Consider the following 15,286-nt stretch of genomic DNA (forward strand, 5'->3'; position numbering starts at 1 on the left):
GGCCAGCCTCTCCTGTCACTCCTCCCCTCCCTCCTTCCCCTGAATCCCACACCCATCCCTGTCCAGCAAGCCCAGTCAGGAAGGACTCATGCCAGACTCCAGGTGGCATCAACAGCTGCGGGCAAGACACATTCCCTTGCTGGCTCCAACCCTCAGAATCCCCAGGGTCCTCTCACCCAAGGAGACAGAAATCCCACAGACCCCATAGGGCTGGAGGCTCCTTACCAATGGCAGTGGTGAGAAAAGAAACCACTTCAGACTCCTTCCCGTCGTTGTAAAAAGCCAGGTGCCAGATTCCTGAATCCAAATACTGGATGAAGCCAGTCTCGTGACTAGATGGGGGGACAACTCCCCGAGATTGGCGCTGGGGTCCCTCGAGGCTCCGTGCCTCCTGGGTCAGGAGCCTCCTTCCATCCAGCAGCTCTACAAAGTCAAACTAAAAGTACAAACAGAGCATAATTAGCGGGGTGTCTGCTTCACCATAATGCTAGATTCCTTCCTCACGTGTCTCCTGGGGGCACACAAGGAAATACAACCTGAGGACAGGCAGAGAGGCTAGAGTCACATGAAGGTTGATCAACCGACTTCACCTCCTCCCCAGACCCCTGTTTCTCATGGTAATAGTCTCCTCATTCCCTTGTGAGGGCAGCATAATTAGCGCATTATTATTATTATTATTTTTTTGGTCTCCTTTTTCTTTAATTTGGTGTATATGTAGGCAGTCTTCATCTGGCTGAGCCTGTGCCGGGACAACCATGCCCTTCCAATGGTGGGCACGTGATCAGAAACCCAGCCACGGAAGGACTGAACTCCAGCTTCACGCAAGTGATGCTGGGAATCCCAGGGCTCGAGGGTTAGGACTAGAGCACTGGATGTGCCTTAAAAGTCAGTCAGGTGCAAGTGCAAATCTGATCTCTCTCTTCCTGTTGTCAACAATCCTTTCTAAATGCTGCAGGTTCAGGGAGTTTTAGGGGAACTAAACTGGATTAGCTCAAAATTCTATCAACGATTACATGCTGGGTCAGACACACAATTGCTGACTGATCTGAGCCTGCGAGGGTGAGACTCAAGAGAAGTCAGCCACATAGTGCTAACAACAGGTAGGTGGTTAAGTCCTACTGGCCTACTAGCAAGCAAATTGAGCAATTATCTGTCTACTTATCTGTCTACCTACTGACCTATCTTTTAAAAAACCAAGATATCTAATTCTATTTCATGTGTAAATGAGGCCCAGGAATGAAGTCCAGGACTAGCATCACTGTCCTGGTGAGCGGCCCAGTTTCTATTTTCCCATGACTCCACTGCTAGAAAATATATCTACTTAGATTTCACGTGGGAATCTTAAGTAACAACTGGGGCTAAGAAGGCTGCACACGGCTTGGGAATGTCTGATGGATGCCTCTGATTTATTTTAACCCAATCCCAGAGCTGGCAGGACCTTAACAAGTCTGTTCCTTACCCATTACGACTGGTGTTATGTCAATCATTCTAGATGAGCTGTTAGGTGTTTCTGGTGTGCATGTATCACAGTAAATGCGAAATCCCAAAGGAGAGAAGGAATGTAAGAGACCAGGGAAGTAACGTGTATTCTAAGCCAGATCTTGTGCAAGCTGCCTTATAAATGTTCTTGATTCTCCTCAACAGCCCTACAAAGTGACTATTGTTATCATCAGTGGAGAGATGAGAAACTTGCTCTGAGCGGGTAAGCACCAGGCCATAGTTATCATAGTTGATACCAAGAGGATTCAAACTGAAGTCTGTCTGACTCCAAAGCGCATGCTTTTCTCTTTCTATTTCTTGGATAATTTCACTCAGGTGACTGGGTAACAGTAGAGAGGCTATTTGAGATATTTCCTAAAATTTCCTCTTCTTAAAAAACCCCAGGGATATAACCCTACTCATCTGAAAGGTAGGGTCTTAGGTCAAATGGAGGAATGGGCTATAAAATATGTGAAATGCCCTTCAAACACAAGGCTCCAGGTGTGAGCATTAGGCTTCCTGACTTTGGGTTAGGATGTGAGGTAGGAGCCCCTGCAGATCAGCAGGGGATGTGGCATTCTGGTTACCTGTGTATGTGAAGGAGGAAGGCCTTTTCTGCCATAGATGCCAACCAGAGCTGCCTTTCCCAGGGACACATTGAATTTCAGATGCACAGGATGGTCTATGAACACCTGAGATCTCCAGAAAGTGCCAGGAGGAATCTTCTGCGAAGCCCGTCTCCCCACGTCGATTTCTCCAGAGTCTATGAAACTGTCCTCTGGAAAGAAACTACTGGGCTTTCCTACCAAGACACAGGGAAGGGAAGACAAAAACAGCAGTTGGCCACAAGTGAAATAAGGGATCGGAGCCCCTGAACAGCACGACTCCCCTGTGCCTCACACTTCTCTCTACTATGTTCCACCACCAGCCCCACCCCCACTCCCCACTGAGGAGGAAGAATGTCCAGAACTTTTTTTTTCTAGTGGTGCTCAAACTGTTCTGCTAAAAATATGCATTCTTCCAAAGCAGTATGGGTCCTCCTCAAGGGCCATCTGTATACTGCATAATTCCACAGCTTGTTAAGATATATTCCGATCCCCAAAATAATCACTGGTGGTCACACGAGAATAACTGTGCACACGCGTGTGTGTATAAAAGCATGCACGCTAAAATAGAAAGGGTAGTGCGAACAAGGTGTTGTTATTAAATTTCCAACTCAAAATGGTCCCACCAGCAGTGGGAAGCCCGACCTGAGTGGATGAAGGTATTTTACAAGTTTACTGGTTTATGTATAACTGGAAGCCAAATTCTAAGGCTAAGACATGTGGAAGGGGTTTATATGGGGAGCAGGAGTTGGGCTGGGGAAGATGAAAAAGGGGGTACTTCTGAATGGAATGGATATTTCTGAAAAATGCTTCCTTGTCTTGCTTGGATGGAGGTCTTCGAATATCAGTTTTGTGCTGAAGTAGGTAAAGCCGAGGGAATTGATCTCAAGTTCAGGCACAAAGCCTATGGCATACTTGGAAATTCAACCAAGGCCCCTGACCCTGCAGGTTTCAGGGGACAGGGGTCAGAAATATGGTCCCTTGCCCATTTCTGTCACCATTCAGGAGAGTGACAGCTTTCTGGGGGCACCAGAAGTGCCAGGAAGGAAGAGGGCTTATCAAACTTCCTCTGTTTACTAATTAAGCACACTCACATGTGAAAAATATAAACCTGACTTCCTTCCAGACATCAGCCCTCTGGGGAGTTGGGAGGCGGCAGAAGGAGGTGATAGGGATGTTAGAAGACCACCTTTAGGACACTGACTAGCCACATGGCAGCCAGCAGACTACGTCTTATTTGTAAGGAAGAATCCCCAGGGTATCTTAGTTCCAAGATTTGTTGTTAGACGTGTTCGAAGAGAGGCTTTAAGAACAATAATCCATTTGTAAAGAAAACACGTTTGTGAGAACTTTTTATAAAAAGCACTTGGGGAATAAGAAATTAAAATGTCTTTTTTCCCCTAGCTTTGTAAGATTCCTTACAAAGCACATTTGATGCTGAAATGGAGCTTGGCAGGGCATTGTTGTAGTCATAAAATATTTTACTGTTTTAAATAATAAAATTCAATTTAAATGTTAAACTTCTCCATATGTTATCATTCCTTTATAAACTCCTAGGCAGAAACATCAGGTTTTTAGCTTCAAACCATTAAATGTTATTTTAATTAAAAAATATGCCAACAACAAAAAAAGTTAAAATGCACGCTCTCAATAAAAGTACCACTAGTATTCTGTCATTAGCATGGGAAAGAGCTTGCATTTAATTCCTTTATGGAAGGAATGTGCCCCAGACTTTTACCTTGAAAATGCAGACACACAAAAACCACCACACTGTGATTCGAAGTTCAAAGACAGAAGCCAAATTCACAACACATTAAGATGGAGGAGAATTACTTTCACGTTATCTGATTGTGGGGCTCCCAGTACCACAATTCTTTTGTATTCTAGGTAGAAAAATAGTGTACCCTTTAGCTTATCATTCTGCTAGGGATGCAGAACTCTGAGTTTCCTCCTAGAAACTGCACAGAAATAAGCCTGAGACTGCTAATTCCAAGGACTCATTTCCTTTGTGAGTGGGTGGGAGTCGGGGCTGATGGGATTTCAGAATTGTCTGCAGTCAAATAATTCCTGGGTCTGAGAATAAATAATGAAAACTTTCCCCCACATTTTGGCATGCTGCTAGAGCACCCTGCATGGTTCATTTTCTCCTCCAGTGAGCATGTGTTTGAGAGACAGCTATTGTATCAGCTGAGTTCTGAGCCTCATAAGGTCAGAGGCCAGCCCAGAGTCTCTCTCCAGAGGTCTGCGGGCCCCAGAGGCATACATAAGTTGGCTCTTACACCCGAGGAGTGATAAAAAGCAATATTCTTTTCTAGCATTCTCGTATTTCACCAACATGGGCCAAAATAAGAGAAAAGAACTGTCTTTGGTGTGTATACAAATAAAAATAGCTGATTCTGTTCCAGGGCACACCGGCCACCGGGACCTGGACTCTCGGCTGAGTCTCTGAGGGCCACTCGGGCTTTGTACTAAAGTGACCTTTGTACTAAAAGTCACCTGGTCCAGACCCTTAGGGAAGGGACCACAGCCCAGCCTAAAGGGGATGTTTTTGAAGGAAAAGAGGACCCCATCTGGGGATTTAAGCTTTATCATTCCTCTACTCTGGTCCCCAGTGGTCCCCCTGTAGGACTATACGTAGGGACGAGATGGGGGCTTCTGAGGGGAAAGAGGTACAGCACAGCGAGTACCCGTGTCTGATGGGAAAGAGGCGTGAGACTGGCTGGGCTAGCAGTTATTCAGAGTGAAGCCACACTCAGCTCTTCCTGCCTTCCTCTTTCCAGATCCTCTGTTCTTAAATCCGAGCGCCAAGCTGTGAGTGCTTAAGACAGAAACCATCCGACCACACAGCAAGACCCACCAACAGTAGAGTGAGGAGAGATGACAGAGGGTGGTGGGAGTTGGAGGAGACAGGTCTTATGTATACAATTCTTTTTATCCCCACCCACATTCTGGAAAATAATAACGACAACAACAGCAGCAGCAGTAATAATAGCAGTAGTTAGTAACAGCAGTAAAGGTAGAAGTGGCAGGATTAGTGGTAATACTTGCTATCAATTCTTGCTCTCACTACATGCTGGGCCCCCCTTTACGTTCATCGGTTCAGTTAATTCTCACACTGATAAGATGTATGTACTGAGGCTCAGAATGCTTAAGAAACCATTTGAAGATAAAGCCATTTGGGGTTTCTCTTCATTTGCTAGAATATGGCTTCTTAAAGCATTAAATTGATAAGTGGTTAATTAAAACTCTTCAAAGACACTCTCAATAGTCTCACTCAAGGGTCAATGGCACAGTGCATGAGTCCCACCTAACTCACAGTCCCAGCAATCTAACCATCAAGGCTAGGCCAGGTAGACCAAGGCCCACTGAGTGTCATGGGGCACAGAAAGTTGACAGTTTTTATGAAGTAGGAATGCACAAACAGGACCCAGAGTTAAAGGGCAAGAGTTGGGGTCTCAAGACACTTATAAAGAGGACACTACACAATCATTGGGGGCCACCAGAGACTTAACAAACAACACCAAGAGCTTAACTAAGAAATAGGGATCTCCAACAGTATGATCAGGTTTCACAAGGCAAATTCTACTGGCAACAGTCCTGTTCTTTGTAAAGATACACAGACTCAGCCTTCCTCTAGCAATGATGTACAAATACACAATCATGTCTATAAAAGAAATTTCTCAACAATTTGCTGAAATGATTGGATTGTTTGGTCAAACAAGAGAGAATTGGAAGAAGTGAAATTCCATGCCCTTCTCAGTCATAGTCCTCACTTTCTTGAACTAAGATCCATCTACACAGGTTCTAAATTCCTAATCAACTAACACTCTCCTCTTCCCTCCACCTTTCTGGTTCTTTTCAATGCAATAACTTGCACAAAGAATCCTTTAGTTTCCTTAGCAACTGTTAGAAATTTATTTGGTTATCAAAATAAGCTGTTCCATTTTGGAGAGCCCAGCTGAGCCTGCGTGCAGCAATTTGCATGGTTTAAACTGATGGGTAATTTTTATTTCATTGCAGAAAGAAGAAAATGCTATCCCTAAGCCCACCAATTCAACCATCAGGAATTTTTGTTTATTCAATGCTTTCTCCCCTCTTTTCCATTAACATATAACGTAAGTTATTGCGGCTTTTCTTCGAAAAGCTGCCATATTTGGTTTCTGTCCCATGACACCCTGAAATGGTAAGAGCCACTTTGAAAATACAGTGTAGATTGCAGGTTGAGGTTATTCTCAAAGACATGATGAGCATTTAAAATACTGGACTCATTATATATTTAATTTGTATAATTAAAAAATATATAGCATTTTACAATATGAAAACATGTCCCAATTATTTGCAGGGTCTTTGAGGGGAAAATATTACTTAGTCTGGATTTCTGAGATTCTGATAACTGACATGGAATGGCTTGGGATTTGAGCAGATGGGAAGAAAGGAAGTGACAGTTGTTGAGTGCCTCTTCACCACCAGTCTGAAAAGATACAGACGTTACCATCCTTGTTCTTATGGATGAAGAAACTAAGGCCAAAGAAGATGGAGTAATTGGCATGAGTTAACAAAGCCAATAAATTTGAGGGCCAGGATTCAAGCCTGTCTGGCTCCAAGGCCCATTTATCTTCTTTCCATCATACCACATTGTTACTGCCATCTCTGTAAACCAGGGCTCTAATCTTAATTCTGTAATCAGCTCTCCTCTCTGATACCCTTCGAAGGGATAGGAAATATGCACTCACATCAGTGTTAAAGACTTTTCCCCTTGAGCTATGTCTAAGGAAGTAGGTTTTTTAATGTTACAATTAAAAACATGAACTGTGTAGACATTGGTTTGACCAGGGCAAAAGAAATTAAGAACCATGTGGTCTCACATAAACTGTAGGAAGCTTTGTCCTCTGTTTCTCCAGTCTGATGTATTTTTTGTCACAGTAATTGCTTTTGATGCTGACCACTTTCCAGCACAGCACTGCATTTTAGGGCTTTGTAAACAGGATTTCCATTTGCATTAGTAATGACAGATAATCCCTTTAAGCAAAAATACTCCAATTAAAGTAAACCAATAAGCTGGGGCAATTTTATTTTGCCTCTTATCTGCACCTCCTGCTCCTTGGGTAAAACAAAACAAAACCTAAAAAACCCACAAACTAATTTCATTAGAATGGGAGATTTCAGATAGATCCAACTCTGTTTCAAGAATGTCTGATAGAGATCATGGAGGGAAGAAAATACATTTTGCTAAATGAGACCTCTTCCAATGCCTTGAGGGTTAACATATCTTAAATCTGCATTTGTACGTGCTGACCTAAAGACCGTCCACATGGATGGTATTCCCGTATGGCATGTGACACTATAAACTGACAAGGGATTCACAAGCTGACAGGCAGGACCATGGACAGGGCTGGTCTGGAAAAAAAATTCTAAAGAACCGTCTGGTTAGTCTGATGATTCTACTATCAATTTCATATGTAGGACTTGTGAATTAAACTGGACCTTGGAGATAATTTAGCTCAATAACTTCCATTTAGAGAGGAGGAGAATGAAGCTCAGAAAGTCTTTTTTTTTTTTTTTTTTTTTGTTGTTGAAAGCATGTTCACTTTTTTTTATTTATTTTTGAGAGAGAAGACCTCTGAATGATCCTGAAGGCCAAAATCAATTCATTTTTTTAAAAAAAATGTTTGTTTATTTTTGAGAGAGACAGAGAACACAAGTGGAGGAGGGGTAGGGAGAAAGGAGAGAGAGCATGAGTGGGGGATGGACAGAGAGAGAGGGAGACACAGCCTCCAGCCTCTGAGCTGTCAGGACAGAACCTGACGCGGGGCTTGAACTCACAAGCTGCAAGATTATGACCTGAGCCAAGGTCAGACGCTTAACCGACCAGGCACCCCACTCAGAAAGTCTTTCAAGGGATTTGCTTAAGGACAATTCAAGGGTCAGCAGCTGGGCTTGAAGTCAGGGCTCTTGCTTCCTAACCCAGAGCTCTTCCCGTGGCCCTATCCACACTCCCTCCATATCCTTACTAAAGGGTGAAGAAAGTATAAATTATTAAATGTTTTAAGTCTTAAAATCTTTGTAAAGGAGAAGACTGGCATTGCCCCTAGAAAAAGTAAGCAGAGGTTCTGATTTGGCTCTGTGGAAATGCTCCCATTCTTACTTCCCTTAAAGATGACCATGGGTCAAGAGTTGATTTTATTGGAATATTAGCATAGTCCCTGTGCAAGGATTACATGCAAATTCATGAAGCATTCCATATTTAAAAAACAAAAAGAAAGAGTTGGGGGTGCCTGGGTGGCTCAGTTGGTTAAGCATCCAACTCTTGATTTCAGCTCAGGTCATGATCTCATGGTTTCTGAATTCGAGCTCTGTGTCAGGCTCTTCACTGACAAGTGCAAGTCTCCTTGGGGTTCTCTCTCTTACTTTCTCTCTGCCCCTCCTCCACTTGTGTTCCATCTTTCCGTCTCAAAAATAAACGTTTTTTAAAAAAAGAATTGATTTTTGCCTTCAGGATCATTCAGAGGTCCTGAGTAGCTATTTCAACCAAGCATATGGTACCCTGTTAACCAAACAGATTCCTGGAAGGGAAATCCTTGAGGGCAGGAAACCTCAGAAGCTTTGACCCCAAAGTTGTCTGAGATGCTAGGAAAGAAGATATAAGCAGTAAAGGTGGAGGCAGACCTGTGGTGCACTTTGCTAACAGACGGGATGAAGCAGGGCACAGCAGGGACAGGATAAAGAATGCCTACGCTGCCCAGAATGGCAATGAGACTGGCCCATTAGCTCAGCCATCTTTCACGGTACCATTTTTGTGAGTCTGTGCCACTTCTGGCTGATAGTGAAAGAATGTGTGTCAATGGCGTGTTAGAAAGACCCTTAAGAAATTCAGAACATGGGTCTACAGATGTCCCATTTAAGAATGCCAAACTCCAAATGTCACTACCACTCCATCACTGATAGAAAAATATTCGTGTCCCACTGCATAATGGGATTTCTCATCTACATCTCCTTCAGGGTCTTGCAACCATGTGGTGAGTCAGGTAGGACAATTTATAGAGACAGTAAGAGCTCTGGAGTCATCCAGACCTGGGCTCATATGCCAAGCTCCATTATTTACTAGCTGAGCGACCTCTGGTCAAGTCACTAAATTAATGTAACCCTTAGGTTTTGTATCTAAAATGGGTCTAAAGAATTATACTTACCTCACAGGATCTCTGTGAGGATTAAGTGTAAAAAGCTCTTGACAAAATCTTTGAAACAAATAAACCGTACCAACACTAATGATTATTGTTATTGGCCCCTTAAGGACTCATCCTGATCCCACACAATCCAAGACAGCCACCCAGCAGTGCGAAAGCCCATGATGCTTCCCTCGAGGCATGAGATGGGATACTGCTGAGCACCATGAGAGCTGCCCAAGCCCCGCTATGAGCTCACAGTGAAAAGGAACTGAGATGAAGACACAGGTGGGCTGGCAGCCGGCGTGGAGTGCAGAAAGATGGAGGAAGGGCCAAAGCACGGAGCTGTGAGTCAGGCACATGACGTGCATAATGAAGGTCTCTTCGGTTCAAAGGCAGACACAGAGGACTCACGACACGAACAACACGGCAACCCTACCTTCTGTGGCTCCTTTGCCTTTCCTGTCAGGGATCTCTAACCCAGTGCCCCCTGATGGATACAGGGAGACGTCCGTTGGCACAGGCCAACTGCTGGCTGTGTCCTCCGTGATTTCATACATCTGCCCCTCCATCGGCTGCAGGTGCCAGTTTAGGCCAAACAGGTGCATGGCTGTGGTGAGCAATGAGAAAAGTCATCTTTTTCTGCTGGCGGAGGAAATGGAACTCCCAAGCCATAGGGGAGGGCAGCTGGGGTGGGGAACTCAGGAATTCAGTTCAGCTCAGTTCAACAAACAGCCCCCGAAGAGAGCTTTGCAGTGCCAAGCCCTATGTGGGGGGCTGGGCATGGAGATGCTCAAGGCATAGACCCTGCCCCTGAGGGCTCACAGTCTGGTGGGACAGGGAGAGGGGTAGGGATGGGGGAGTTTCAGGAAGCCTTGGCCTTTTGCTTTGAAAGATAAATAATCTAGGGGGAAATTTTGCAATTTGTAGCACAAAGGGTTAATTTCATTAATATAAAAATAACTGCTACAAATAATAAGTAAAATCCAACAGCTCATCAGGAAAATAGGAATATGTTATGAACTATGAGCAGAGAGCTTACAGCATAAGAAATACAATTGGTTCTCAATCATATGAAAAGACTCTTGACAACACTCATCACAGGAGAAATGTAAGTTAAAACTTTGAAATACTATTTTTCACATAGGCTTTGGCAAAGATAAAAAAGGTTAAAATTATACAGTATTGACAGAGAACAGGAAATAAGCACTCTCATACTTCGTTGGTATGAGCATAAGTTGGTACAAACGCTATGAAGGACAATTTGAAAAAAGCTATCAAATTAATAACAAACATACTACTGATCCTGGGATTTAGAGGTTCCCAGGGTTTCTAGAAAATTCTAGAAATTTCTCCTCCAAATATTTTCACATATTATACTAAATGATGTACATACAAGGTTATTCACTGCAGCACTGTTTGTAGTAGCAAAATATTAGAAACCACTTCATCAGTAAGGGGCCAGATAAGTTACCTTCATACAATGTATTATGTAATCATAAAAAAGCATATGGAAGCTCTTTATATTTTTCTGAAAGGAAAATTGTAACATGCAGAATGGTATATCTGATATACTGCCTTTGGGGGGAAAAATCATGTATATGTTTAGAATATTCCTGAAGGATATGAAAGACACTGGTAACAGTAGATGCATCCAATGATGGAAAGAGATCCTAAGGGTCAGGGATAGAAGACAGATTTGCTTCTAACTGTATATCTGTTGTACTTTTTGATTTTGTAGGATGTACTTGCATTTCTGTTTTAAAAATATTTTTTTCCAAGGCAGTGACTGCTAAACGGTCTTGTGCAACAATCTAGAAGATACCATAAGACGCCAAAGAATGGACACTGTTCCCTAACATACACAGTGCTTGAAAAGGTGAGGAAACTTGTTTCCAAAAGATTTTGTAATCTAGTACAAAATGTCTGCTTAAATCCCATTTTAGGATTTAAGACTTGTCAATGGTCCCTACTTACCTTTTCTGAAATGCCTGCCCTGATTCCTCACACAGAGAGTTAAGAACTTCAGTCCCTGACTCCCACAGCATCCTGTATGCAACATCACTCCTTTGTTGTACTGATGAACATTTCCTAGAAGCCTACCCTGTACTGGGACCCAGGGCTGACTCTGGAGAGCCAGAACGTAATCAGACAGCCCTTGCTTCCATGAGCTCACAGACAAGTAGAGAAGATGGACAAGGAACAAAGTCTACTCAGAAGGACTAGAAGGCCCAGAGGAGGGGGTGACTGGCCCACTAAGAGGCCCAGAGGAACCCAGGAAAGGATCTATGGAACTATGAAGGCCCACAGTAATTATGTATACTGAGGGCTAACTGCATGCCAGGAAGCGTACTGGGAAATTTGTATACATTGCCTCTAAACCTCAAGGCAGCCCTGCGAGACCCAACTTGCAGATGTGCACGCTAAGGCTCAGAACGTAATTATAAAACTGAGTGCCAGGCATTGTGCCAAAAGCAGTAAATGCAATATTTCCTTAATTCTCACAAAAATCCTGAAAAGACAGTTAGTAATAGCCCCATTTTACAGATGCAGAAACTAAGACACAGTGACATCGATTAACACAGGGAAGGTTTAAATGGCTCGCGAGCGACACAGTGTAGACTAGAATCTGCAACTATTCAAACACTGAAATCAGATATCACCAGTCTTTCCGGCTTGAAGCCCAGGCTCCACCCACTTCACCAAGCCTTTCTCACTAGCTTTACCTTGCAAGGCAAGTGGGTGTTATAAAAACATCCCCGTTCATACATGGAGCAGCTTTGGGGGCTGTAACACAGGATCCTGTGAGGAGGACAGAGGGTTGTATTGCTTGGCCCATCCGTGGAAGGGTTCACTGACGGGCTGGTGGGGGGGGGGAGTTCTTGAGGGGCTGTGCGGGCACCTTCAAGACACAAATAACTGTATAAAGGACACGAGAGCTGCACATCCTTCTGACTTCTAGTCCAAAACACAAGCCACCCAGGGAACGCACACAAGTTTGATCTCAACAGGAGGGGTACTCTGTAACAGAAATGGAATCTGACCCTTTGCTCTCTCTGGTTACTGCCGAGCGGGGAACAGTGTGTGCCAGAGATAAGAAGACTGGTTTGGAATCCTAGCTGCCACCACCTAGATGCATCCAAGAAATGGAGAGGCAATTATTTCAAAGAATTACTGTATCATATGAGACAAAATATGGCAAAGTGCTTTGTAAACCGTACATACGCATGATGGCAGTATTTTGTAACCATTATACTCATACTGTTGATGATAATGATAAAACAACAGCTACCACTTAGCATATTTTTGGTCCTGGGCACTAAAGGAGGAGGAACTTTATGCTGCTCGTGGTGGTGTAGTTGTCAATAATGATAGAAGTTAACTTGCCTGGAAGAAGTGAAAACTCTGCTGTTTCCAAGGCTGAATTAGCTCCCATTTTTGCTTACCGTCTTACCAGTTTAATCTATATATTGGCAACTCCAAAGGTAATGGAGAAATTGTTTGAACGGAAGACGACTCAGAGATATGCAGTTAAATGAGCACTGCTCCTTTCCCCATTAGAATCAATTATCTCATCTAACTGTGCAGAAGTGCTGTCTTGTTAAAGGTCATGAGAATTAAGTAATCCCAGAATGAATAGAACTCTCACAGCTTTGCGAAGAAAAACATTTTTATTGTCAAAGCTTTCTCTTACTTTTAACAAGATGCAAAATCAAGCCCTTGCTTAAAAAGAAAGAAAGAAAGAGAGAGAGAGAGAGAGAGAGAGAGAGAGAGAGAGAGAGAAAGAAAGAAAGAAAGAAAGAAAGAAAGAAAGAAAGAAAGAAAGAAAGAAAGAAAGAAAGAAAGAAAGAAAGAAAAAGAAAAAAGCTGAGGGGAAAGAAAAGCCAGTGGAAAAAAGCATTGGAGGTGAAAATGATCACAGGGTCTTGTGTCTCAGGGAAGTTAATTAGGGCAGGACAGTCCTCAGCTGGTGGGGGGGTGGGGGGAAGATGCTGACCTGAAGCTTCGGGAGACACACTGGCGGGGCTTCCTCGTGGCCTTGCCCCCCACTACCTGCCATCACAGAGTCCTCACACAGCTGTGAGGCTGGCATGTCTCTCTGTTTCCTTTCACCACCTGGGAAGGCAAAGTTCTGGACCCCACTCAAACCTGGGCCCTCGGAAGACTCAGTCACCCAGAAATCAGTTTTGGAGGCTTGCAGGTGGGAAGTAAGCATGGGGCCACCGAGATTAGGTGATGATGTGGAGACAGGTGTGAAGTTCAGCCAGTCATGGTCACTTTACAGCCACAACAGAAGGGACCCTTACTCTCTGATTCAGGGTCTTAAATACATTTGTGCTAGAGGGCCCTCCATTCCTTTACTGTGCTGAGTGGTGGTTAATTCTATAGTTCCAGGTTATGGAAGAGGGGAAGAGAGAAGGAACAATCTCCCCTCTCCTCCCCTCCTCTCTCCAAAGGGTAAAACACAAGCTAAGCCACAGATAGTCCAAGGAAACATAACTCAAGCAACCACTCTTCTTTTTCCTTGAAAATAATCAAAATAATAACAGCAGCTCAAAATGTGGAATCATTTGAGTGCGTACTGACATGCTGAATGCTTTATATTATCTAATTTTATCTTCATGTAAAGATAGGTTGAAAAATCATTACTGGAAAATACATACAAGGAAAGTAGACTAACATTTAAGTTATACTAACATACTCTGATTTACCAGGAGAGGTAAAAGTTACCCAATACCACCAGTCCCCTTTCCCTGCCCAGCAAGACATAAGGGATGGCTGAGAATGTGCAAGCTCTATCCTGACATTTTTAACAAGAATGCCCAATAGATGTTCAGATGCTGAAGCCTCCTCCCAGCACCTGGTGGCAGGAAGCAATTTACAAAGTCATCGTGCAGGAATCACCAGTCTAAGTGTAGGAGCCAGTATAGATTTGAGGCAAGCTTCAAACTTAGGAGCCTGTGTTCCCAACCCAAGCTTCCTCTTTTTCATTCTTTTACTTTTATTATTATTTTTTAAATTTAATGTTTATTTATGTTGAGATAGAGACAGAGTGCGAGTGGGGGAGGGGCAGAGAGAGTGGGGAAGGGGCAGAGAGAGAGGGGGAGACACAGAAGCCGAAGCAGGCGCCAGGCTCCAAGCTGTGAGCACCGAACCCGATGCGGGGCTCAAACTTGTGAAATCATGACCTGAGCTGAAGGTGGATGCTTAACCGACTGAACCACCCAGGTGCCCCTTTCATTCTTGTACTTTAAATAGAAGATAAAATATGGGCAACATAAAGCCACCAGCAAAAAAAACCCACAAACACCAACACACACACACACACACACACACACACACACACACACGCACACACAATGGCTACAATTAATGTTTGGGGGGACCAGTGGTGTTAATAACTATCTCTTGGCCAACAGCAACCCATGTTTAAAGTTGTATATGGCAGGAAACGAATGCTACCCAAATGATGTGAAATTAACAGCCATGGATCCAGAAAAGCTAAGAAATAGAAATAGTCCTCCCCTGTCTGCTCCAAGGATGAACCAGACCATTGAAAAAAATAAACTGTAATTGGTCACACCCCCTTTCCTGAAGAATTACTGGTGACCATTCACCACCAATGTACATCACAGGATTGTCTAAATTGCACTCTGTGGTTTGTATTTACAACTGTTAGTGCAAAACTCTCAAGCACACTGAAAGTGACCTAAATAAGAAACCTGATATGGGTTTTCCCTTTAAACTACTTTTTAATTCCATGAAAAGGTGAAAAGGTGCTTAAGAGTTCAGAAGAAGGTTGTGGAAAGGTAGCGGGTTCACAGGATCACCCACACTGAAATGTTAATGATTTCTAAAAGCCAAGAGCTGGGGGTGGGGGAAGTTTCTTATTCCCTCAGCTCCGGTCAATCTGATCCCAGGGTTGACATTTTCCAGTCCCCTTTTCCTGCCCAGCAAGACAAAAGAGATGGCCGAGAAAGTGCAAGCTCCATCCTGACATTTTTAACAAGAATGCCCATAGATGTTCAGACACTGAAG

At 43.5% G+C, this 15,286-nt stretch overlaps 1 protein-coding gene across 1 annotated transcript in view; it reads right to left on the bottom strand.

Moving 5' to 3' along the window:
- TENM4 (teneurin transmembrane protein 4) overlaps positions 1 to 15,286 on the bottom strand; it is a 2,883,939-nt gene that overhangs the window by 186,131 nt on the left and 2,682,522 nt on the right. Inside the window, 3 exon segments of the mRNA XM_053900128.1 lie at positions 226 to 436; positions 2,067 to 2,281; positions 9,687 to 9,857. Coding sequence (XP_053756103.1) covers positions 226 to 436; positions 2,067 to 2,281; positions 9,687 to 9,857 — 597 coding nt within the window.

Source organism: Panthera pardus, unplaced genomic scaffold, assembly GCF_024362965.1.
Source record: "Panthera pardus isolate Hobbes unplaced genomic scaffold, ASM2436296v1 HiC_scaffold_12, whole genome shotgun sequence".
NCBI classification, from domain to species: Eukaryota; Metazoa; Chordata; class Mammalia; order Carnivora; family Felidae; genus Panthera; species Panthera pardus.